Below are 24,683 nucleotides of genomic sequence, written 5' to 3'. Positions count from 1 at the left end.
TGAGATTCTCTCTCCCGTGCTCCCTCTGCCTCTACCCGCACTCATGCCCATGCATGCCCTCTCTCAAATAAATATATCTTTAAAAAAAAAAAAAAAGGAGAAGCTAAGCTCCTGAAATTCTATACTTACTAAAAAGCTCTAGTAATTTAAACTGATATTGAGGGGGCACCTGGGTGGCTCAGTCATTAAGCATCTGCCTTTGGCTCAGATCATGATCCCAGGGTCCTGGGAGAGAGTCCCATGTTGGGCTCCCTGCTCAGCAGGAAGCCTGCTATCCCTCTCCCACTCCCCCTGATTGTGTACCTGCTCTTGCTGTCTCTCTCTGTCAAATAAATAAAATCTTAAAAAAAAAAAAAAAACGTACTAACATAGGACAGGACAGAAGGATAGATCAACGGAACAGAATATAGTCCACAAGAAAATCCATTCATATCTGGTCAAATGACTTTGACAATGGGAACAAAAAGAAATAATTCTAGAACAAGACGTCTGCATTCTTTTTAAGTGAATCTCTACCCTTATCTACTTCACACCAAATATTTAACTAGAAATGGATCACAGACCTGTCATAAAAGAGACAGTTATAAATATTCAAGAAGAAAAAGGGAGAAAAATGTAGCCAGGTAGGGAAATGTAAAGATTTCTTTCTTTCTTTTTTCCAATTTTAAAGATTTATATATTGGGACGCCTGTGTGGCTTAGTCATTTAAGCCTCTGACTACTCTTGGTTTCACCTCAGGTCATGATCAGGGTAGGAAGGACAAGCCCCATATGGGGCTCAGTGCTCAGTGGGGAGTCTGCTTGAGAGTCTCTCTCTCCAGCTCCTCCTGAGATTATTTCTCCATCTCCTTCTGCCCCTCCCCCCATTCTCTCTTTCTCTTAAACAAATAAATAGGGAGGAGAAGGAGAGCAGCAGACTCGGGGCTCTCGACCTCACTACCCTGACTGAGATCATGACCTTAGCTGAAACAAAGAATTGGAAGCTTAACCAACTGATGTCACCCAGATAGGACATGCAAAGGTTCTCAGATAGGATACAAAAAGCTCAAAACTTAAAAGAAAAATACGGATAAACTGGATATTACCAAAATTTAAAACTGTTCATCCAAAGATACTATAAAAATAATAAAAGGCAAACAACATCATGGGAGAAAATATTCTCAATACATATATCTGACAATGGCTTTGCATCCAGAATATATATAGAACTCCTAAAACACAATACATGCAAGACAATCCATGAGTAAAAAGATCTGAATGGCTCACCATTTCACGAAAAAAGAAAAATGAATGGCTAATGGCAAATGAAAAGACATTCAGCATCATAGTCATTAGGGAGATACAATTAAAACTACAATGAGATACTAGTATATACCTATTAGAATGGCTAAGATTATAAAAATTGATGCTACCAAGTGATGGAGAGGATTTTGAGAAAATAGGGCTCTTAACATTGCTAGTGGGCCACTTTGAGTAACAGTTTGGTAATTTATTCCAAAAAATAATAAAAATCTTTTCATATAACCTAGAAATTCTACTCTTAGGTATATACCCAAGAGATTTGAAAGCATTTATCCATAATACTTATGAATGCTTATTCATGGGAGTTTTATTTGTAACAGCCAGAAACTGGAAACCCAAATGCCCATCAACCAGTAAATTACTAAATATACTGTGGTATATCTTTATGATGGAATACTACTTAGCAATAAAAAGAAATGAAATGCTGATGCATGTAAAACATCAATGAACATTTTTTAAAATCTGAGCAAAAAAGTTTATAGACAAAATAGCATATACTATATGATCCATTTATATGAAATTCTTAAAAGGGCAAAAGTAATTTGCAGTAACGCAAATTTATGCTTGACCATGGCCAGGGGTTGACTACAAAAGGATAGCAAGAGATTTTTGGTGGTGATGGAAATATTCTGTATTATGGTTATGTAATGCTTATACAATTGTATTCACTTGTTGTAACTCACTAAACTAAACATATAAAATCGGTACATCTTATTGTGTGTAAATCACAGCTCAACAAAGCTGATTAAAGACGAAGACATACTATGTAGGAGCATTCCTCAGCAGGCTTTCCTCGTGGCTTTGATTCTGGCTCTAATTTCTTTGGATTAATACCAATGGTGTTCTGTTAGCCTGTTCTTCAGCCCAACTCTATCCTTTCCATGATTCCATCTTCCATCCTAAGTTTTGTTAGTATGGACCCTCTTTATTGTATCTCTCTTTATAGCTCTCACAAGCAAGCCACCAATTACAGTTCTAGGTATATGACCCTCTGTCTTCTCTTACATCATAATTATACTAAAATAGCCTGTAATATATTCAAACAGATTCAACAGTCATTATTTGGTGCCTATACTAGGCCAACTACCATGGTTATAGAAAAAGCCTATCCTTGAAGACATAAAGTCTATCTCATTAAATTTAGCAATTCTCTGACTGAATATGCTCCAAAATCAAACAATGTAATACCATCAATACGAGGATAAAATTTTTAATGATGAAAAAGAATGAAAAAAATTACCTTAAGCACTTCATATGAATTTCAGAGAGAAAATCTGAATAATATATTTTTTTGTCACATATAAAGGATCAAGCTTAGAGGAAAGAATACATTGATTTATGTATCAACCATCTCACTTCTGTAAATCTACATTAGCAAGAGTCCTAATGTGAAATAAAATTATAGCATTTTAGAGGTAGAAGATACTTTAGAAATTGGCTAGTATAAATATCTTCATTTTAAAATGAATAGTGAACCCAGAAGTTAGATGACTTGTTCAAGGTCACTAATTGGAAATATATACTAATTGTATATTAGTATATATACTAATATATACTAATTGGAAATATATAGCTACATATCAGGTTCGCTAGTTCTCATTACATGCTACTGTAGAATTCCAGAGGACATCCTGGTGGCCTTTATCTCTGTATGGAAGGAGAGCAAGTTGCCAGCAATCTACATTTGGCATAGCCACCTGATTCTCCTGGAAAATCTATTCAAGGAAGTCTTTTGTTTATTCTGTGCAGCTGAGACCATAATGTACCTGTTATAACAGCAATGCTCTAGTTTATTTTCAAATGAAATTTTCAAGGTCAGATTCTAAACCAGGATACACTGTTTTTACTATTTTGCTTTTCCGTTTCTAAGCATATACAACATCAACACATTCAACTTGGTAATTCAATTCTTAATTATTATTAAACAGTCTCTTACAATGTATTTTTTTTAAGTATGTGAGATAATAGAAAAAAATATATATTGGTCTCTGCCCTACCTCCTGACACAGGGATCCTGAAACCCTTGTAATTTCCGAAGTGATAAGGGCCCTAGGAGCATCTTTTGTTCTAATATTTGGTCTTTGGCCCCCAGTCCTTACACAGGGCTCCTGAAACCCTTATAATTTCCTGAATGATCAATTGATCATGCCTACATGATGAGAACTCCATAAAGATCCCACTAGTAGAAGGTTCAGAGAGCTTTCAGGATAACAAGCTATATACACCATGAGGAAGACACATCCCAATTCCACAGGGACAGAAGTTCCTGCACTCAGGACCCTCCCAGATCCTGTGCTTATATATCTCTTCATCTAATTGTTCATTTGCATCCTTCATCATATCTTTTAATAAACTGGTGTAAGAAAGTATTTCTCTGAGTTCTATAAGGCCGTCTAGCAAATTAATCCAACTTTAGGAGGGGATGGTGGGAACCTCTGATTTGTAGGCAAACTGGACGGAGTTGTGGGTAATTTGGTGACCCACTACTTGCAACTGGATCTTAAATAGGGTGGGAGCAATCTTACGGGACTGAGCCCCTAACCCATGGGATCTGACACTATCTACAGGTAGTGTCCTAATTGAGTTCAATTGTAGGATACCCAGCTGGTGTCACAGAGAATTGCTTGGTGTGAAGAAACCATACTTCCTCCCCAACATTTGGTGACCAGAAATGTCAGAAGTGAGGTGTTCTGGATGAGAAGTAAAGGAGACACAGAGGAGGAAAGAACTGGATTGTTTTTCTAATACAAAGTTGAAAAGTAAAATATACACAAACAAATGATCATTTGTATTAGATCAACTATAAAGAATTACAATTTAATTCACAATTCTGCCTAAGGGAAGTATAAACTCAAAATGAAAAAAAAAAGTAAAAATACAAGTATTTCTAAGATCATACAAATATACATAGCTTGGTTTTGAAATACAATACTGGTAAAACTAAATATTTTCATTTAATACCATAAATTTGCAGCAAATCCATAAACATGAAATCTATCAAAAAAAAGATTATATTCCATTTCTAAATGTATATAAGACTAATATTGTTTCTTCATTTTAAAGTGTATAGTATTTTCTCATTACTGTTGAACACAAACTCTATAAACAATCCTATGTTTAAGATTTAATTTTAGTCCTCCCTATATTTTCTTCTCTTGCCACCTAATTCCTTTTTAATCCTTTCAGGTATCACTAATTCTCTAGTTTCTATATTTTTCTTTGTTTAATTAAAATTTCCTATCTAAGAAACTTGCAAACCCATACTCAACAAGAAACTGCTAAATTCTCTCAAATATGTAGCTCTTTTCGATTTACTACCAAAAGCCTTACAAACCAGTCAATAAATTACTGCCCATGTCTAAGCTCCCTGAACTCACTTTGGGTTCAGTGAGGCTCTGAGGTTTACAGCAGGATCAGAGTAAGGATGCTTAGATGTTCCACTTTCACTTAATAGCTAAAACCTGAAAAATGCACTCTTCTTGATTACTAGAGTAAAGAACACTATTTCATTCTGATGGTTTTGCTCCTTTGTTCTGTTTTTTAAAAATAGCATTTACTGGGTACCTGGGTGACTCAGTTGGTTAAGCAACTGCCTTCGGCTCAGGTCATAATCCTGAAGTCCTGGGATCAAGTCCTACTTAAGACTCCCTGCTCGGGGGCACCTGGGTGGCTCAGTGGGTTAAGCCTCTGCCTTCCGCTCAGGTCATGATCTCAGAGTCCTGGGATCAAGCCCCACATCAGTCTCTCTGCTTGGCAGGGAGCCTGCCTCCCCCTCTTTCTCTGCCTGACTCTCTGTCTACTTGTGATCTCTCTCTCCTTGTCAAATAAATAAATAAAGTCTTAAAAAAAAAAAAAAAGACTCCCTGCTCGACAAGGAGTCTGCTTCTCCCGCTGACCTCTCTCCTCATGCTCTCTCTCTCTCCAATAAATAAAATCTTTTTTTAAAAAATAGTACTTATTACTTTATTTTTAAAAGCAGTATATTCTTAGAAAAATGAGAAAAAACGTATTTTAATTGGTAAAAATGTGAACCATAATCAACTATCCAAAAACATCTAATGATATTTTGGTATAGATTTTGTCAATAATTTTTCTTATTTCAGTTTTTTGGAAATCCCTAAACCCCAGGACTTTAGTGGCAAAGGTGAAATAAAGTACCTAGGCCATTTCATATTGACACTTTTAAGTTTTCAACAACATTTTGGGTTTCTTATTTACATGGAAAATAAAGTCTTATAATCACAAAGTTCCACCTTTTCCTAAAAGAGAGATTTTTCTTGAGGGGAGAAAAAAGATGGAATTTTAAAATTCAATGAAATACCAAGAATATAACAAACATCCATGATTCCATAACCTAGAACTGATATCTCAATTTTGTCACATTTGTTTACCTTTCCTTTTGTAAAGGAATAAAACATTACAACTAAAGTTGTAATTTCAACTAAGTCGAAATCCCCTTTAAGCCATAACTCTAAGTCCTGTTCCTTTCTCCCTCCCTGGTAGGAACCTAGTACATGTTTAGAGTATTTATTTCTACTCTACCATTAAAATTTTTTCATACATATATAAACATAATCATAAGCTATAATTACATTAACATGGCATCAAACTGTATCCATGATTTGGCATTTTCCTTATTCTATTCAGCATTGTTTTACTATCTATATTCATATACAGACCTAGCTCACTGCTTTTCACAATTCTAATGTTCCATCAAATGAATGAACCTTTTACTTATCCATTCTCCTACTGATAAACATTTAGCATCCTTTTCCTTTCAAAATTTAAATTTAAAAATTTAAAAATTTCCTGGAGTGCTCAGGTGGCTTAGTCGGTTAAATGTCTGCCTTCAGCTCAGGTCATGATCCCAGGGTCCTGGGATCGAGCCCCATGTCAGCTCCTTGCTTAATGGAAAGTCTGCTTTTGCCTCTGGCCCTTCCTTCTGCTGGTGATCTCTCTCAAGTAAATAAAATCTTAAAAAAGAAAGTAGCTCCCAAACATTCTTGCTTTACAATGTCAATTCTAAGTTTAAAAGCTTAAATGTTTTAAAGGCTTAAAATGTTTAAAAAATATACATTACATGAAGTATATGTATCATTAATGTACACTACTGCTACCATATCTACCCCCAAATTAATCAGAATTAGTGAGAAATGAATTGTGTATACCATCATTAACTGCATTAGATATGCATTAACTAATTTTGAAATATTCAAAACGTTATATACTAATAATTTTTACTCACCTTTTTAGACATAGATATGTCCTTGTACGTAAGTATGAATATCAGTCTGGCTACAGACTTATTCCAATAGCTTACCAAAATGTATACATAATCTTTAGGACTATATATGAAACCCATTATCTGTATTTTGGGCTATCTGTATTTTGCTGATATGTCTCCAGCTACTAAATGTCCTAAAAGATCAAATGTTTAGTCAATGTTTTTAGACTATAATCAAATTTACATAGATTATGTTAAAGACTACTAAGTATCTAAGAAATTCTGCATATCAATTTTCCTCCAATTGTAAAAATAAAAGGCTCAATTTCTTAACTCACGGTTTTTTCAGTAAGCTATATTTACATTTTCTAAACACTAGTTCTGAAATATATTCCTAAGTGCAATATAATAACTACTAGAAGTTAATGACACAATAGAGTACATATGAAAACACACAATTATAAAATGCTAGGCAAATATCAGTTCACATTATATGCTATTCAGAAACAGTTACTTGTTCAAAACACATCTTTTAAGATTTTCCCAAGTAAATGAACAGAAAAATAAATACATACAAAAATACTGACCTCAGTTGCAATTTTTTGTCCACTGTTTTCCATGATGCCAAACTTTAAAACTGCAACCTATAACTGTATGCTAAATATTGACAAATAAAATTCATCACAACTGCCTTTTCTTCTGACACTGGCATTTATATACCATCCTTTCAAACTACCTCAGAAGTAGCCACAGCAGGTCCTAAAAGTAGCAACAATATGTCCTACTTGAAATCCATAATAATCTTGTAGGAAATCCAAAAATTTTATTTTTTATAAAAGTGAAAGAAAAATGAGTCAAAGATAATTTATACTATCTATATAACCAATTTTATTTCTATGATAGAAATAATAACTACCACTAAATTAGTTCACTTTTAAGTGCAGGGCACAATCCTGCTCAGTAACACTTAATAATCAACACTTTACTATCTAAGGTTCCTGTTACATTCTAAGTAAAACAACTTTTCATTGTTTCTCCTTCCCTTTCTTCCTCAATGTGTCAAGTGTCGGTTTACATAGGCAAATATTACCTGTATGTAAATTACAGTACTGTCAATTTTTAACTTGTTCTTTCACTACTGCAGAATTTTCATTCTTATATTCAGTTAAATTGATAACACTCAAGTATTTCTTCAACTACACAAATATAAAAACTATTTGCATTCTAATTTTTAGATTAAAAATTGTTCAGTATTATTATACTCTATGTAATGTCAGTAATTTGGAAAACATAATGGTCTAGTAAGTATAGCTCTAAGATCCCCTTTGAATGTGTTGCGCTTCAGTCTCCCATTTCCCCATCTCTGTGCTATTCTGCCCTACCACCTTCCACTATGGCATTTCCTCCACTTACAGCTAAAGAGAGAAGTTAAAGATATTCTTAAAAAAAGGGGGGGGGCACCTGGGTGGCTCAGTGGGTTAAAGCCTCTGCCTTCGGCTCAGGTCATGATCCCAGGGTCCTGGGATCGAGCCCGGCATCCGGCTCTCTGCTCGTCAGGGAGCCTGCTTCCCCCTCTCTCTCTACCTGCCTCTCTGCTTACTTGTGATCTCTGTGAAATAAATAAATAAAATCTTTTTTAAAAATTTAAAAAATTTTAAAAATAAAAAAATATTTAATACATAGGATACTTAGGCATTGGATACACCATGATGACCAAGACACATATAGTCTGTTTCTTCATGAAGTTTATCCTCTAGCTTGAAAGACACATTATTCAAACAACTCAAGAAATAGTATAAGTATGTAAACTGCTTTGATATAGGGTGCACGAGAAAAATATCATAGGAAAATGGTACCTTATGTCAACTTAGTTAAACTCAAACGTATCTCCCTAAGTCCTTTACTCTGTATAGTGCTAGGTTAGAACTGGCTAAACACAAGTCTGCACAAAACTTGGGGGAGAGAGTGACAAAGAGCCATTACTCTCAGGAATACTCAGGGTTAAATCTGGTAAAACTGAAACAGAGAATTAGATTCCAGTTGTCCTCACTCTTTCCTGCACTAGGTCAGCTCTTCCTCACAACTGCCAATCCTATTGCACAAAAATGGGCTCATCCCTCCACCATACTCTTGACTATGGACAGAAAAAGACAGCGACACAAGACAACTTTCTATACACCTTTCCACCAGCTCCATTACATGGTCCTATTTTGGCTACAGGACATCCTTGCTTCCTAGATTCCTTTGAAAGCTCTGACTTGTGTACCCACACTAGTGTTTGAGGGAAGGCTGCTTTTAGTTACTCTTCAGTAATCCTCTGAGCTCTTTTTTTTTCCCCCACAACACTCTCTTTTTAGACTTTTACTTCTCCTGCTTTCCCCACAATTGTGAAAGGTCTTATTCATACCATAAAATCCTTATCCTATAACAGTGAAGGGCTCTGTTTCTCAATTGAACCCTAATACAGTGTGTAGTACTAAATGTGGTTCTAGGGTAACAGAACCACAATGGAAGTAATTTGGAATTAGTTTTCTGATCTGACTAGATTTAAGGCCATTAATGACCCTATTACCAGTGGTAAAGGAGACACTGGTGGTTGTTCATCATGCTAAGGCAAAAGTTACTTAAACTATAGCCTGTAAACACCTATAATCAACATGAGATTTTGGGTGATCAAATAGTTGCTACCAAAATATTTTCTGAAAATCAGCATATAAAGGTGATTTTTTTTTCTTCTAAAATAACTAGAAAACTTAGAGAAAGACAATAATGAACTTGAGAATCTAAATTCATAGCCCATCGTCCAGGTAAGGTATCAGAAAGCTTCTATCACAGGCCTAAGACAACTTCTCTCTTTTAGCTATTAAGTCAGTGTTTCTGAAAAACATGTCCAAAGTCTGATCCTGTCATGGGCCTGAAATAAAAAGCAAACTGAAGGATGCCTAGGTGGCTAGTTGGTTAAGTGTCTGCCTTTCTAGTCATGATCCCCGATCCTGGGACTGAGCCCTGCACTGGGCTCCCTGTTCAGCAGGGAGTCTGCTTCACCGTCTGCCTATGCTCCTGCTCATGCTCTTTCTCATATAAATGAATAAAATCTTAAAAGAAAAGGAAAAAAAAAGCAAATTGAGTTTTTAATTTCATAGGGTCCCAGTATCCTATACTCTACACATTTTTACAATCTCTATATCCTAGCACATGTCCCGACATTAAAATATGCCTGAGGATTGTAGCAGGCTGAAAAATGGCCCCTAAATATATAGGCCCTAATCCCTAGAACATGTAAATGTTACCTTATTTGGGAAAAAAGATTTTGCAAATGAAATTAAGGATCCTGAGATTGGAAGATTATGCTGGATTAGCTAAGTGCGCCCTAAACACCAGCACAAACACCTCATAAAAGACAGACAGAAAAGGAGAACACAAATACTTAAGAGGACAAAACTGTGAAGATGGATCCATAGAGAGATCTGAAGATGCTGGCCTTGCAGACTAGTGATAGAGCCACAAACCAAGGAAGACTAGCACCCACCAGAAGCTGGAAGAGAAAAGAATGGGTTTTTCCTTAGAGCCTCCAGAGGGAGTATAGGCAGCACTGCTGACACTTTATCATCAGCCTAGTGATGCTGATTTTGGATCTCTGGCCTCCAGAACTATGGGAGAATATCTTTCTCTTAATATAAGTAACTAATCTGGGGTAATTTTTACAGAAGCCTCGGGAAATCAATACAAGTGTGTGTATTTTTAAAATTTAATTGTTCTCTATTCTATGTCTACTTAGGCAGAAACCATTTAAAATGTTTAGGAGGGGGCGCCTGGGTGGCTCAGTGGGTTAAGCGGCTGCCTTCGGCTTGGGTCATGATCTCGGGGTCCCAGGATCGAGTCCCGCATCGGGCTCTCTGCTCAGCGGGGAGCCTGCTTCCTCCTCTCTCTCTCTCTCTCTCTGCCTGCCTCTCTGCCTACTTGTGATCTCTGTCTGTCAAATAAATAAATAAAATCTTTAAAAAAAAATGTTTAGGAGGAAGACGGTTAAAAGTAAGTTTTCAGGACTCAAAAGAATTAATCAGTTACCAGGATAACAAGCTTATACTGAGAGTGGTACAACAACTCCTCTCACAGGGCAACAGGGTGGCTCAGTTGTTAAGTGTCTGTCTTCAACAATTCCTCTCACATAGTTTGTGCTGTGCTTAATAAATATTATTTAAAATAAATGTCAGACTCAGTATAAAAAAAAAAATCAAGGATACCAAATAAGTGAGATATTGCTCTAGTGATGTTCTGTCATGGAAAATTTGAAGCCCATCCATTGTTTCACAAAACTATATGGTTAATAATATTTCTTTTATTTATTTATTTATTTATTTATTATTTTTTCTATACATATATTTTTATCCCCAGGGGTACAGGTCTGTGAATCGCCAGGTTTACACACTTCACAGCACTCACCATAGCACATACCCTCCCCAATGTCCATAATATTTCTATAGGGAAGGGAAGGACTTGACCAATGTTAAAAAATAATTCTATTAATGCTTATTTTAGAAAACACCAATTTCTTTGCTATTTTAAAGGACATAAAGAGCAAAAGACAGTACAGATCATCACTATTTTTATTCATGTCTTTGTTTTTGTAACTGGAAATATTAACAGCAGTAATCAGATAAGAATTTATAATCTAAAAAACAATTTCCAATTTTAAAATTTCTGTTCACACTGGAGTATTCTCAAATTGACTCCTTTTTTTTTTTTAAATAAGAATTTATTTATTTACTTGACAGAGAGAGAGAAATAACATGCATAAGCAGGGGGAGCAGTAGGCAGGAGAGGGAGAAGCACACTCCCTGCTGAGCAGGGAAACCAATGTGAGGCTCGATCCCAGCACCCTGGGATCATGACCTGAGCTGAAGGTGGATATTTTAACCAACTGAAGCCCCTCTGGCGCCCAAATGGATTCCTTTAAACATGATATATTGCCCAATTTGAGGTATACTACATATGTCAAAACATGCCATCTAAAACATATCTATAAAATATAAAGTCAAACATAATATAATCATTCTATAAGATAGTGTTATTCCCCAAGTACTAACATTAATAACAAGGTTCTAGCATTTTTTTCAAATGTTTAAGAATTAAAATTACCAGGAAGCCTGGGTGGCTCCGTTCATTAAGCATCTGCTTTTGGCTCAGGTCATGATCCCAGGTCCTGGGATCCAGTCCTACATCTGGTCCCTGCTCAGCAGAGAACCTGCTTCTCCCTCTCACTCTGCCTGCTGCTCTCCCTGCTTGTACTCTCTCTCTCTCTGGCAAATGAATACATAAAATCTTTTTTTTTTTTAATTAAAGTGTACTGGGACAATTAAGAATAATGTTTAGCTATTTAATTCAGCCTGAGGCCAAACTTGAAAGATCAGGGACCTTAAGATGTTTTTCTTTTCTTTTTTTTTTTTTTAAGGTTTTTCTTTATCTGTCAGAGAGAGAGAGAGAGTGAGCAACCACAAGAAGAGGTAGTGACAGGCAGAGGGAAAGTAGGCTCCCTGCTAAGCAAGGAACCCGATGTGGGACTCAAATCCAGGACCCTGGGACAATGACCTGAGTGGAGGCAGACATTCAACCAACTGGGCCACCCAGGTTTTCCAAATGCTTCTCTTTGTAGCACTCATAAATGGTAAAAATTTTAGAAAACTGTTTAAAATAATTTAACTGAAACTTAATAGAACATATAGAACTAGCTGGTATTTATGGATATATGGTTTGACAGATTGTCGAGGGCAAAAAATTTTTTGAACTCTAGCTATTTAACTGTGTTTGAGTAGTTAATGGAACAATACCACCCTCCCCCAAGGACAAAATTCCACTGCTAAAATTCAAATGCTATGTAGTGGTTGGATTTTGTCTTTTTTTTAAACCACCACCCTTTCTAAACAGGAAAGTGTTACCACTCCCAGGTAAACCTATAGTCTTAGGAGTTTATATATACAATGGGTTTATAAACTACATAGATTTTGAGTACATTTCAGTTACGCCTGTTCAATATTTACTGTTCTTACATCACTCTGCCTCCCAACTGATGGGACAGCCTTCGGACTCTCACAACTCAAATCTCCGTATAGCTGGTATCTTATGAAAATGTAGATCTGATCACATTCCTTTTATTTATTTTTTTTATTTTATTTATTTATTTGACAAAGAGAAAGAAAGCACAAGTAGGGGCAAATAGAGGGAAAGAAGCAGGCTCTCTGCAAAGCAGGCAGCTGGATGTGGGACTCAGTCCTAGGACCCCTGAGGCAAAGGCGGACACTTAACCGGCTGAGACACCCAGGCGCCCCTCATTCCTTCTCTTTTTGTAAAATTTAACTAACTCCCTACCAATAAAAGATACAGGACAAACTCACATAAAACAGTCCATCGCTACCTGGCCCCAACCTAAATTCTCTGCCATAAACTATGATCTATCTCAAACATTTTTTCTTCATGCATTCTTAAAAGAAATATCCCTTTTTTAAAAATAACTCTTTCCTTGGGGCACCTGGGTGGCTCAGTTAGTTAAACATCCAACTCTTGATCCCAGCTCAGGTCTTGATCTCAGGGTTGTGAGTTCAAGCTCCTCACTGGACATGGAGCTTACTTTAAAAAAAAATTTTTTTTCTTTAATTATAATTTTTCTTTCCTCTTCTTTATCTGTAGAATTTTTTCTCTTGTATCAAAATACAAGTCTACTCTCAGTGAAGTTTTCTTAAGTTTCAAGCTGACTAAAAAAGCCTCTACTCTACCATATTCCAATGTGATTTTTATACTTATATTTTATAATACCACTTATAAATTTTATCAGTCTAACTTATTGACATATACGCATTTCCGTGTTTTACTCATCATTGTATTTCCTGCAGCTCCTTACCAGGATATGTCACATAATAGGCATATACTCTATGTTGAATTTATAAAAGAACAAATAAACTCTACCATATGTAAATTCTCAGAAGGGAAGAATGACCCTCAAAGATTAAGTTTCTCTGTATAATACATAAAAGATGCAGGCACCCATGTCAAAACATGTTTCCGATAAATGTTTCCTAATAATTGTAACTTCACAAGTTAAATTAATAAAAGAACATCTACTGAGTACCTACAGCATATCAGACATTGTGCTAGGTGCTTTATAGGCATTATCCCATTTAAATCTCATTTAATCTGTAAATGTTGCAAGTTCTAGGGCACGTGGAGGCTCAGTAGCTTAAACATCTGCCTTTGACTCAGGTCATGATCCCAGGGTTTTGGGATTGAGTCCCACATCAGTCTCCCCTGCTCAGTGGGGAGCCTGCTTCTCCCTCTCCCTCTGCTGCTCCCTCTGCCTGTGTTCCCTCTCTCGCTGTCTCTCTCTCTCTGTCAAATAAATAAATAAAATTTTTAAAAATACTTAAAAACCTGTAGGTTCTGAGATATTAAGTATATAATTTACCTTGCCTAACATGTCAGAGCTCCGATATAAAGGAAGATTTCTCTCAGTCAAAGCTACCAATTCATGACTTATTAATTTTTGCAGTAAGTCTTTTGCATGGTCTTCGTAGTAAAGGCGAAGTGTTTAAAACGTCTAAGTTTTAGAGGGCCAATCAGAATAGTATATTAAAGTACAACTCTGCACTCAGATTGCCTAATTTCACATTCTGTCCCCACCACTAAATAGAGCAAATTATTTAACCTCTCTGTCCCTCCTTTCCCTCATCTATACTATGGAGGGGAAGGGAGAGTATGTACCTCACACCATGGTTATGAGGATTAAAAGCTATCAATCAAAAGAAGTGGTTATAATACTCTAGTGCTTTATTTGAATATTCACTGAATACCTTTGTAAGACTTACTCATGTTAAAAAATGCTACTAGAAGTGTTTAAAATTGGTTTTAAAGAACATATGAATTTAGAAAAAACTTCATATCCTGCTTTTACAGAAAACGTAAGCAGAACGGGTAAAAGGTGTATGTAGACACTCTCTTATTGGAATGATCTTCTTTTTTAGCATTTTACCTGTTGTGACTTAAAAGTTTCAGCTTCGGGCACCTGGGTGGCTCAGTGGCTTAAGCCTCTGCCTTCAGCTCAGGTCATGATCTCAGGGTCCTGGGATCTAGTCCTGTATCGGGCTCTCTGCTTGGCAAGGAGACTGCTTCCTCCTCTCTCTCTCTCTGCCTGTCTCTCTGCCTACTTGTGATCTCTCTCTGTCAAATAAATAAAATAAAATCCTTAAATAAAAAAAATTTTTTAAAATAGTTTCAGCTTCACCTTAACTCTAATTTCTATTGTATTTCCTGATCCATCATGCTTTTTCAATCAAAACACTTATCTCCATACAGCAACTGGTTCTTTGTTTTTTGAGTGGTACCTCCAATCTGAATGATAAACTGGTAAGAATTCTGGGCAGCCAATTTAAATAGAGAAGCTGCATAACATTCAAGCTTATAAAGTAAAAACTCTCATATTTATATACCAAACACTCTCAAATCTACCTAGCAAACAACATTTAAAAGTTCACTAAAATTATATAAACACAGCACTACACTCCTTCATTAAACCAGACAATTAAGTTGAATATACTGAGGATTGACTTGCTTTTGGAGAGTTGACATCTAATGCTTAGCTATCAATTCATGATCTGAACTTTAATAATAAATTCATACACATGAGTAACAATATTAACTGCTGGTTTGATGATGTTCAAATAATGATGGTAAATGACATTATTAACTGCTGGTTGGATTTTAGTTACTGACAAGTCTACAATTTACTCTTAATTTTTTTTTGCAGTTTCATACACATACACAAAAATTCCACAGCAGATTAATATAAAATAAAAAGCTCCCTGTCTAAAACTTTTAGGAGAAGGAAAAACCTCAAAAGTTGTACTTCGCAGCTACTGAATGGTAAGACTGGGCTTTAACTGAGGTTATTTCAGTTGATTCTAATGTGTATCTTTCCTTCATTCATCATATTGAGTTCTCACTGTGTGAAAGACACATCTGAGGCTCAGTCAGTTAAGTGTCTGCCTTCAGCTCAGATCCTGGGATAGAGCCCTGCATCAGGCTCCTTGTTCAATGAGGAATCTGCTTCTTCCTCTCCCTCTGCCTACCCTGCCCCCTGCAATTTGTACTCTGTCTCTCTCAAATAAATAAATAAAACCTTAAGAAAAAAAAGACACATCTGAAGATACAAACTATATGCATATTGAATATAACTGAAGCAGTGTAGAGTTTGTGCAGAACCTAGGGCCAGTTATTCGACCTTTAATGTTCTCATCTAGAAAATGGGGGTGAAAGAAAATAGAATATGCCACCTGCAAAATGAGCCACTTTAGCATATTGGTTATTTCATGCTGTAGGTACTTAAAAAACAGCAAATGCAGGGGAGGCTTTCCCCAAACCTTCCTCTTCTATCTAAAAACAAATCCTCTACAAGCAACTCAGTTGTCATAAATCCCCCCTCCCCAGAGGAGTTTCGTCAACTAGGGAGGATTGACTCACTATAGAAGATTAGAAGTTAACATCATACCCAGATAAACTTTGCCACAAACTATCTTAACTCTTACATATTCTTCTAAGGGTCCATTCATCTTTCCTAAAAATCGCTTATTTTCCCCTAAGAGGCCTACATCTCTCTTCCCCTTTCCCTCTCAGAATGGTATTTAATTCTGAATTCTAAAGCTACTCCTTTGAGTTACTCATTTTCCCTGAGTGTATACACTGTATATATGGAGAACATATGTTAATAAGCCTCTGTTTTTCTCTTGTTAATCTGTCTTTTATGATGGCAGTCTCGGCTAGGAACTCAGAAGATCAGAGAGAAAATTAGTTTCTTCCCCTACAGTTTTTGGTGACAAAAGATGGGATTGCTGAGATACCCTATGCACTCTACAGCTCACAGATGGGATCCTGGAAGAACCAGCAGAGGCCAGAGATGGGTAAGAATTCTTACCAAATCAGCTCTCCTTGATCTGTCTATATAACACCCAGTCAAGAGAAGAAGGTAAAATTTCATATGGCCTCTTCCTTTCCAAATCAGATTAGCAGAAGGAAAACATCTGTAAATATTAGTTCTCTGAATTAAGATTCTCGGGAATTTGGTTTTAGGGTACCCACTGGTTATTGATCCTTGCCTCCTAAAGTGCAGCTATTCCTTCCCTATTTATCTCATTTTGTGCTCTAAAATTTGGCTTGGCTTTCTGCCTGCCTGGGGCATGCAGGTTATCAGTTCTTGGGTGTGCAAGTGGCTCAACCATTAGGTTAGAAGTCGTAAGAAAAAGAATACAGAATATAGAATAGGAGCTAGACAGAAATGGGGGTTGCACTCCATTGGAAGCTAGCATCCTACTGACTGCTGCCAGTTGTTTGGGGGTGGGGGATGAATTGGAGACATGTCTCTTTCTTTTGGCTATCTTTAATAGTGCTTCTGGACCTTGGGAGGGCTGCATCTTTTTTACCTTCTCTGGAGATATTTCTTGCATCATGATTGAGTCATAAAAGGCTTATTGGTTTTGGTTGTGAGTCACTCGATATGCTTACCTTTGGTTTAAAAAAAAAAATTTTTTTTAAATATTTTTAAAAAGGAGTTCAGTACTGCCAGGAATATTTACTGTTTGTCCCAGCTGAAACCTGATAAGATATTTGAAAGGATTTTTAAAGGAGCTCTATGGTCAAGTTAATCTAATTGGAAGCTGGTATTTGGAGCCTGATGGGAATTATTTGTTCTTTAATGCCTCTCTGTTCTATTCCATCCTATGCTTCTCGTGAGAACTTTTCAGGCCACTGAAATCCTCTTCTTGAACCCCTGCTAGCTATATACTCTGCCACCTCTGTCTACCTCCTTCTTATTGGCATGATTTTGTTGAGGATAATCTGGAACTTCACTGGCTTCTTTGGGAAACCTAAGATCTTCCCAAACTGGCTCTTCTAAGACCTTCCCATTACTTCTGCTCCTTCTTCCTCCTTTAGCCAACTTCAATATTCTACCCATTTGCCTTGACTCCTTCAGGCCCCTATCTCCACCATCCCTCTTTCTACCCCTGCAAGATTTCTCTCTCCCCACTTTAGCCTATAGTCATTTGAACTTTAAGACCCCTATCCTCCATCAGGATCTCTAAGAGAGTTAGAGACAATTACCCTGATGCTGAAAAGGGAAAGGGAGTTATCTGGATACTGGGCAAACGAACAATCTTAAAAAGTCTTCTCAGAGCATCCAGCTGGCTCACTCAGAGAAGTGTATGACTCTTGATCTCAGGGTCATGAGTTCAAGCCCCAGGTTTGGTATAGAGATTGCTTAAATAAATAAACTTAAGGGAAAAAAAAGTCTTTTCAACAAACATTAGTAAAAAGCTTTAGCCATCTAAGCAGGTAACCTCACCTTATTCTATCTATCAGACACACAATTTCTTTTACATAAACTAGTGAGCTTTCTATTGCTGTACCTAACACATGGTTAAGAATTTAAAACAAAAGCCATAAGATCTCATTTCTGTTTGTGTGTTTTACATGTGTGATATTTTTCTACCTCTAGATGGTCTTGCCAAAAGTAGTCTATAAAAGAGCTCAATTAATTAGATTATGGGAAAAGGGAATACTATATTAATATAATATTCTTGGAGAGAAATACAGAAACTAACACAAATGTTTTTAAGTTCACATGACTCAGGTAATCTTTGGCAAATAAGAATATTGTTGGTTTAGCTAAAACAACAAAAACAAAGTTGACAGCATTAAATATAATGCAGACATACAGCTTTTCTAGCTGGGTTTATAAGTCAAATAAGCACAACATTAGCTCTATGTTACAAAATTTGTCAGCAAGAAAAACCATAAGATGACTAGCTGCTTAATGTTACAAAATTTGTCAGCAAGAAAAATAATAACATGGCTAGCTGCTTAATGTCTCATGAAATTTTCATGAGTAATTGAAACGTATGTTTTTATTTTTTATTTTTTTTTAAGATTTTATTTATTTATTTGACAGAGATCACAAGTAGACAGAGAGGTGGGCAGAGAGAGAGAGAGGAGGAAGCAGGCTCCCTGCTGAGCAGAAAGCCCGATGCGGGGCTCGATCCCAGGACCCTGGGATCATGACCTGAGCCGAAGGCAGAGGCTTTAACCCACTGAGCCACCCAGGCGCCCCGAAACGTATGTTTCTAAAACAAGTGAATTAAATAAAAGTTTAAATGTAAAAAAATTTAAAAATACAAAAATTCATAAATGAACTTTTCAACAATAATTATTTTTTATGTCTGCTTGAATAGTTTCCCAAATCTTTTTGGAGACTTATGTCCTTAGAGATTTGAGAAGTCTAGTTAAATGATGGATAGTCAGCAACTACGTTTACAAAAAAAAGAAAAGAGGGGTTGGTTGTAGTATATCTCTGAGTTAACCAGAATGTTGGTGTATGACAAACATTTCACAATTACTTACTTCCTAGTTTTCACTAGAATTAAGCATTCTAAGAATTAAGAATTCTAATTAATATATGTAATTAAAATACTAGAAATAAGGGGGGAACTCTGTATACATAGAAGGCAGATGTGTTTTGGTATGAAAACTATAAGATATGGAGATATGTTTTTGTCAAGAGCAAAAAAAAAAAAAAAAGGACTAATTTTGCCCTAAAGTAGAATTATTGGTTTTTCCATAATGAGAAAGAGCAAAATAAAAGACAAACACTGAATAGATATAGAAAGCTGAGAAGAGAGAGAGAGAGAAGAAACTTATTTTGAGTGGTCAAGTGGCTAAAATTGAATGCATTAATTACAGGGGTTATAAAAACGAGCCTTAATATCAAAAGTACATTGATGTAAAACTAGAACTGAGTCTTTTTTAAAAAAATATTTTATTTATTTATTTGACACAGAGAGAGGGAAGCAGAGGGAGAGGAAGAAGCAGACTCCTCACTGAGCAGGGAGCCTGACACGGGAATCAATCCCAGGATCCCAGGATCAGGACCTGCGTTGAAGGTAGACACTTAACAAACTGAGGTACCCAGGTACCTAGAATTGAGTCTTGTTTCTCCTTAAAGAACAAAGTTTTCTTGGACTATGGGTCTACTCCTGATAAGACTGTGAAAGGTTTTCCTTTATCTTTAAAGTAACCTGCCTAGAAAACAAAGATCCAGTGTTTTATCAAAATAACTTCCTGTGTTTCTCATTTTCTTTATCAGGTCTTTGATTACTTAAGAAAACAGGCTTCTCTATTAAAAGAGCGAAGGTTTTATATATATATATATATCTATGTTAAAGGGATTGTTTCACAGGACCTACGATCCTATTTAATCATGTGTTTTAAAACATTTTAATATGTTTGGCAAAATTCCCCCAAATCAAATCCTAAATGAAGTCTTTTGGACCTGGATCTTTGATTTGTTCCAGAGGGTCGCTGAAACATCTCAAAAGATTTGTTCTAGCTCCTTATAAAAAAAGAAATGTCAAACTAATTAGGTTTATTTGATATGTCAAATTATATAGAAAACCTTGCTAAATAAGTGATATTTAACCTTCCTGGGTTATATTTGTATGAAGGATGTTATTAACATGTGTTTCAGAGGGCGCCTGGGTGGCTCAGTGGGTTAAGCTGCTGCCTTCAGCTCAGGTCATGATCTCAGGGTCCTGGGATCGAATCCCGCATCGGGCTCTCTGCTCAGCGGGGAGCCTGCTTCCCCCTCTCTCTCTCTCTGCCTGCCTCTCCATCTACTTGTGATTTCTCTCTGTCAAATAAATAAATAAAATCTTTAAAAAAAAAATGTGTTTCAGAAATTGTATAAAATTTCTTAAAATATGATATAGTCTGGTATAATGTCATTAGTCAGAATTCGTTATCATCTTAAAGTATGTGTCACAGAAATAACCAAATGTCCTTGTCAACTGCATTAGAAATGAACTCTGATCAAATCTTTAACCATGGCCATTTTAAGTCTTTTTCATTTATAGACAGTTATTTTTTTAAACTGATTCTTTCATGAAAGCTTTTCCAAGCTGCTATAATCCAAAAATGCTTGTCTTCAAAAAGATTCATGGAAAGAATTCTGGCAAGTACTCTAGAATACAGGTTTCTGACAACTTAAATATCATACTAGGGAAGAATTTTCAGAATTCCATGGAAAAAACTGATGGATTCATAAAACTACAAACCCATAATCAAGAAAAACAAGAAGTTAAATGGGACTGAATAAACTGATGAGAATCATTGTAATTTTTGAGTTCTTGTTTGAAACACTGTTGGTTCTTTAACATTTTGTTTAAAAGATTTAAGGAGTGCCTAGGTGGCTCAATTGGTTAAGCATCTGCCTTCAGCTCAAGCCCTGATCTCAGGGTCCTGGGAGCCCCAAGTTGGGCTTCCCGCTCCACTGGGAGCTTGCTTCTCCCTCTCCCCCACCCCTACTCATGCTCTCTCTGTGTCAAATAAATACATAAAATCTTTTTTAAAAATTTTAAAAAATAAAAGATTTAAGGAAACCTTTTCTCTTAAGCTTTTTATAACTTACAACAATTTGGAAAAGGGTACCTGGATAAACAAAATTAAACCTTTGTCTTTTTCTCCTTACCTAATTCCACCCAGAATTCAGAAACCCTTAGGATTTTTAGTCTCATGGCAATATAGTTATTTGTATAAGTTCAATATGAATCTGTACTCCCTGTAATAAGATACAACTTGAAATACTGGCTATACTGCCCAAGTTTTGACTGACATTTCAGTCAAATGTCAGAGAAGGATGGGCATAATATCCTATATGACCAGACAACTTTAAGAAACTAAGATTGACTATATAAAGCCAATAATGCCCCTTCAAAAAAAAAAAAAAAAAAGCTCAACTGGTATCTTGCTTTCTGGGTTCTCAGTCTTATCAGGGGAGTAAGGAAGAGGTCAATTCCTGGCAGGCCCAAGAACCTCAGGATCTCTTAGAGACCTCTAGAAGAGAGAAGAAAGGAAGTCACCCAATTCTAAAGGTATTGCAGGCAGTCTTACGGTGAATCCTTGGCTTGGCGTCCTAGCCTTGAGAAGCTTTTAAAAGTCCACTCAGAGATTACTTTTGAAAAGTTCCAGCAAGGCAGACTTTAAAAGAGTCTACATGGCTAATTGCTATTTTTACATAAATATTCAAACCAAGTTTAATGAAACTAGACTGATCTTGCATGCAAATTAGTCATACTGCTTACCTTTGGTAGAAATGGAGATGACTGTAGAGAAATAAAATTATATTTCAGTAGCCCACTATTGTGGATATAAGATTCCAGTCCTGTTTATTGTCTCTGAGGTTTTGTTATCTACCTATGAACTGGACTGGATCCTGAATTCCTCTATTTTCCTCCACTATCTTGCTATGACTATCCAAACTAACATTTCCAACTTTCTCCCATCCTTCCGACTTGGAATCACTAAAAACAAAAACTCCCCTTTTGCTAAAGCCCTGTAAGCTGAAGCTGGACAACGGGATACACGTTGTGATACAAGTGACCCTGGAGGCAAGGATTAATTCTTGTGTGGTGATGTAAACTTATTTCAGATTTTATTAATAATTGTATAATTGAATTTGCCTTTCTGGTCCATGTTTGATCCTAGTAATAAATCTTTGAGGTAGTATAGACAAATTCCTCAAATAACCACAGTAAAATGCAAATTAACAAATATTTAAAGTTATAAATTGGGCGCGTGGGTGGCTCAGTGGGTTAAAGCCTCTGCCTTTGGCTCAGGTCATGATCCCAGGGTCCTGGGATGGAGCCCTGCATCGGGCTCTCTGCTCAGCAGGGAGCCTGCTTCCTCCTCTCTCTCTCTGCCTGCCTCTCTGCCTACTTGTGATCTCTCTCTGTCAAATAAATAAATAAAATCTTTAAAAAAAAAAAAAAAAAAGGGAGCCTGCTTCTCCCTCTCCCTCTGCTTGCTGCTCCACATGCTTGTGCACATGGTCTCTCTCTCTCTCTCCCTGTCAAATAAATAAATAAAATCTAAATTAAAAAAAAAAAAGAATAAGTAGAATCTCTACAAAGATAGTAAGGAAGATCCTTGTAGAAGGAAGGATGCAAGCAAAGTCCAAGGCGGTAGGCACACAGCACGTTCAGAAATAACATTTCCAAGTAACTACAGCAGCTTAGCTAAAAAATAAATAAATAAATAAATAAATAAATGAATAAATAAATTATGTGGGATAAAGTAATTCAAAAAAATGAAAGGGACATAATGATCTAATTGGAGCTATGGACAGCTGCAATTTTGAAAAGTTTTGAATGCCACCCTAAATAATTTTAAATGTATTTTGGAGCCAATAGAAGGTCACTGAGTACTTCTGAGGGAAGAGTGACCAGGGATTGCATAAGCTATCTTTTAAGAAGCAGTATGGAGGGGAGTGACTGGAAGGGGGACAGATTGAGGGAAGCAAGTCCACTTTGGAAGCCACTGCTATATTGCAAATAAGGGAGAAGCACCACATTTAGCACGGAGACTGCGGGAAGGAAAAAGGGGGGAAGTAAACTGAGACGCTGAAAAACCAGAATCTGTACTTAAGAGGCCGTGTTGGGTAGGAAATGTTAGAACCATTCATATAAACTTAACATTCCCTTAAAGGAAACAACCAGAGTTTACCAATGCAAATAAGGCCACCAAGTGAGAAACTGTACCAGATTTCATCTTTAACTATCAAAGCTGAATGTTGACTGAAAACCAAAAACTCCCGATTCCATTTTCAAAGACTGCATGTGATAAGAACATAATAAAAGATTCAGTCTTGCTACTATAAAGTAATGACATGGAAGCGGTTGGCCAAGCAAGGCCCATTTCATCATTCAGTATCGTTCTTTAACTCATTTGAACCCGCGTTCCTGAAAGGTGGTTAGCTGGTTAAATAAATACTATGAAAACCCTCCCTCCCTCAACCCTCAGAACCCCTCCCCCGCACCCCTCCAGCACACGGGCGCGCGCGCGCACACAGCTCCCGATAGGAATCTCGCCCGGCTCCGGACCGCCCCTGCCGCGGCGCTACCAGCCTTACCAAGGACAGCCCTTCCATCTCTCCAAGTCCCTGCGACTGCAGGGTCCCCGTCGGGTGGATCGGCGCCTACCGCAGGGCCACTCTCGGAGCGGGAGCTCCAGGGACCTTCACGGAAGGAATGACGGCCAGCCGGGCCCGCCGGCCACGGGGCTCCCCACGCCCTAGGCTCGGAGGCACACAGAGCCGTCTTCATTCGCTTGACACACCCCTTTCCTCGGGCCCTTTCCTCCTCCACCCAACACATTCTGCACGTCGTCCCTCGGAGGTACAACGTGTCCCTTCATTCGCCCCCCCCCCCCCCCCGTGCTTATCTCGACCCCGTCCCCTTCACTCGGACGGACTTTCCATCAGGCCCCCGCACACCTTTTCCTCCTCCTCCTCCTCCCGGAGCTGCGCCGCCCGCCCCCACGCCACCGGCAGCCTCTAGCGCCCCGGCCGGCCGCTGCCGCAGCAGCCTGCTGCCCTGCGCCCGCCTCCCCCCAGGGGCGCCCCACGCTCACCTCCCGCGCAGCTCCCCCGGCTGCGCGCACCCCGGGCGGCGACTCGGCTCCGCCCGGCAGCCGAGGCTGGCCAGCCCGCTGGGTCCCCCGCGACCCTTGACGCCCTGAGCCGCCGGCTCCAGCCGCCTCAGCCGCCGCGAGCCTGGTGCGGCCCAGGCGTTTCCGGGTTCCCGCGGTCCCGTCCCCCAAATGCTCCGGCTTCCGCCTCGGCCCGGGCAAACGCGGTTCCCGGCTCGGCTGCGGCGGCCCCAGCTTGGCGCTTGCCAGCTCGGTCCCCGAAGGCGAGGCACTTAGGCGACTCGGCGGGCAGCCCCCGGTGTAGCCTTCACCGTCGCGTCGCCGCCTGGGGCACTACCTCCCGCTAGTTCTGTCCGGGGTGGGAGAGTCGGATAGAGTGGCTCCCGCCGAGGGCTTCTGCGGGGCTGTCCGGTCCGGTCGTGCCGGGTGCCAGGGTGTCCGACTGCGAAAAGAAAGGCAAAGTCCTTTGGGGCAAAGGACCCTGAGAAGGGAGTGAAGAGGAGGATCCAGGAAAACAACCCCAACTGGATATAGCTGTTACTGTCCCTGAAAACAACGTTAGCCCTGGCACAGGCTGCCACCCAGGAGTCCAAAAGAACGCTTCTTGAGTTGGAAATAACCACTCTCCCATCCTGGCCGAG

At 38.1% G+C, this 24,683-nt stretch overlaps 1 protein-coding gene across 2 annotated transcripts in view; it reads right to left on the bottom strand.

Annotated features, from left to right (window-relative positions):
• SLC35A3 (solute carrier family 35 member A3) overlaps positions 1-24,356 on the bottom strand; it is a 52,435-nt gene extending 28,079 nt beyond the window's left edge. The window contains exon 1 of one of the 2 annotated variants that reach the window (XM_059375495.1): positions 24,025-24,356. Coding sequence is in view for 1 of the 2 variants with exons in the window: in XM_059375494.1 (XP_059231477.1) it covers positions 23,525-23,542 (18 nt within the window). In the remaining variant the exon portion in view is untranslated. Of the gene's footprint in view, positions 1-23,524; positions 23,738-24,024 lie in introns of those variants that run through there. The other variant, XM_059375494.1, reaches the window with a different exon arrangement.
• Positions 24,357-24,683: the final 327 nt, after the last annotated feature.

This window comes from Mustela nigripes, chromosome 14 (genome assembly GCF_022355385.1).
Source record: "Mustela nigripes isolate SB6536 chromosome 14, MUSNIG.SB6536, whole genome shotgun sequence".
NCBI lineage: Eukaryota > Metazoa > Chordata > Mammalia > Carnivora > Mustelidae > Mustela > Mustela nigripes.
This window is presented reverse-complemented; position numbering and strand designations above follow the sequence as displayed.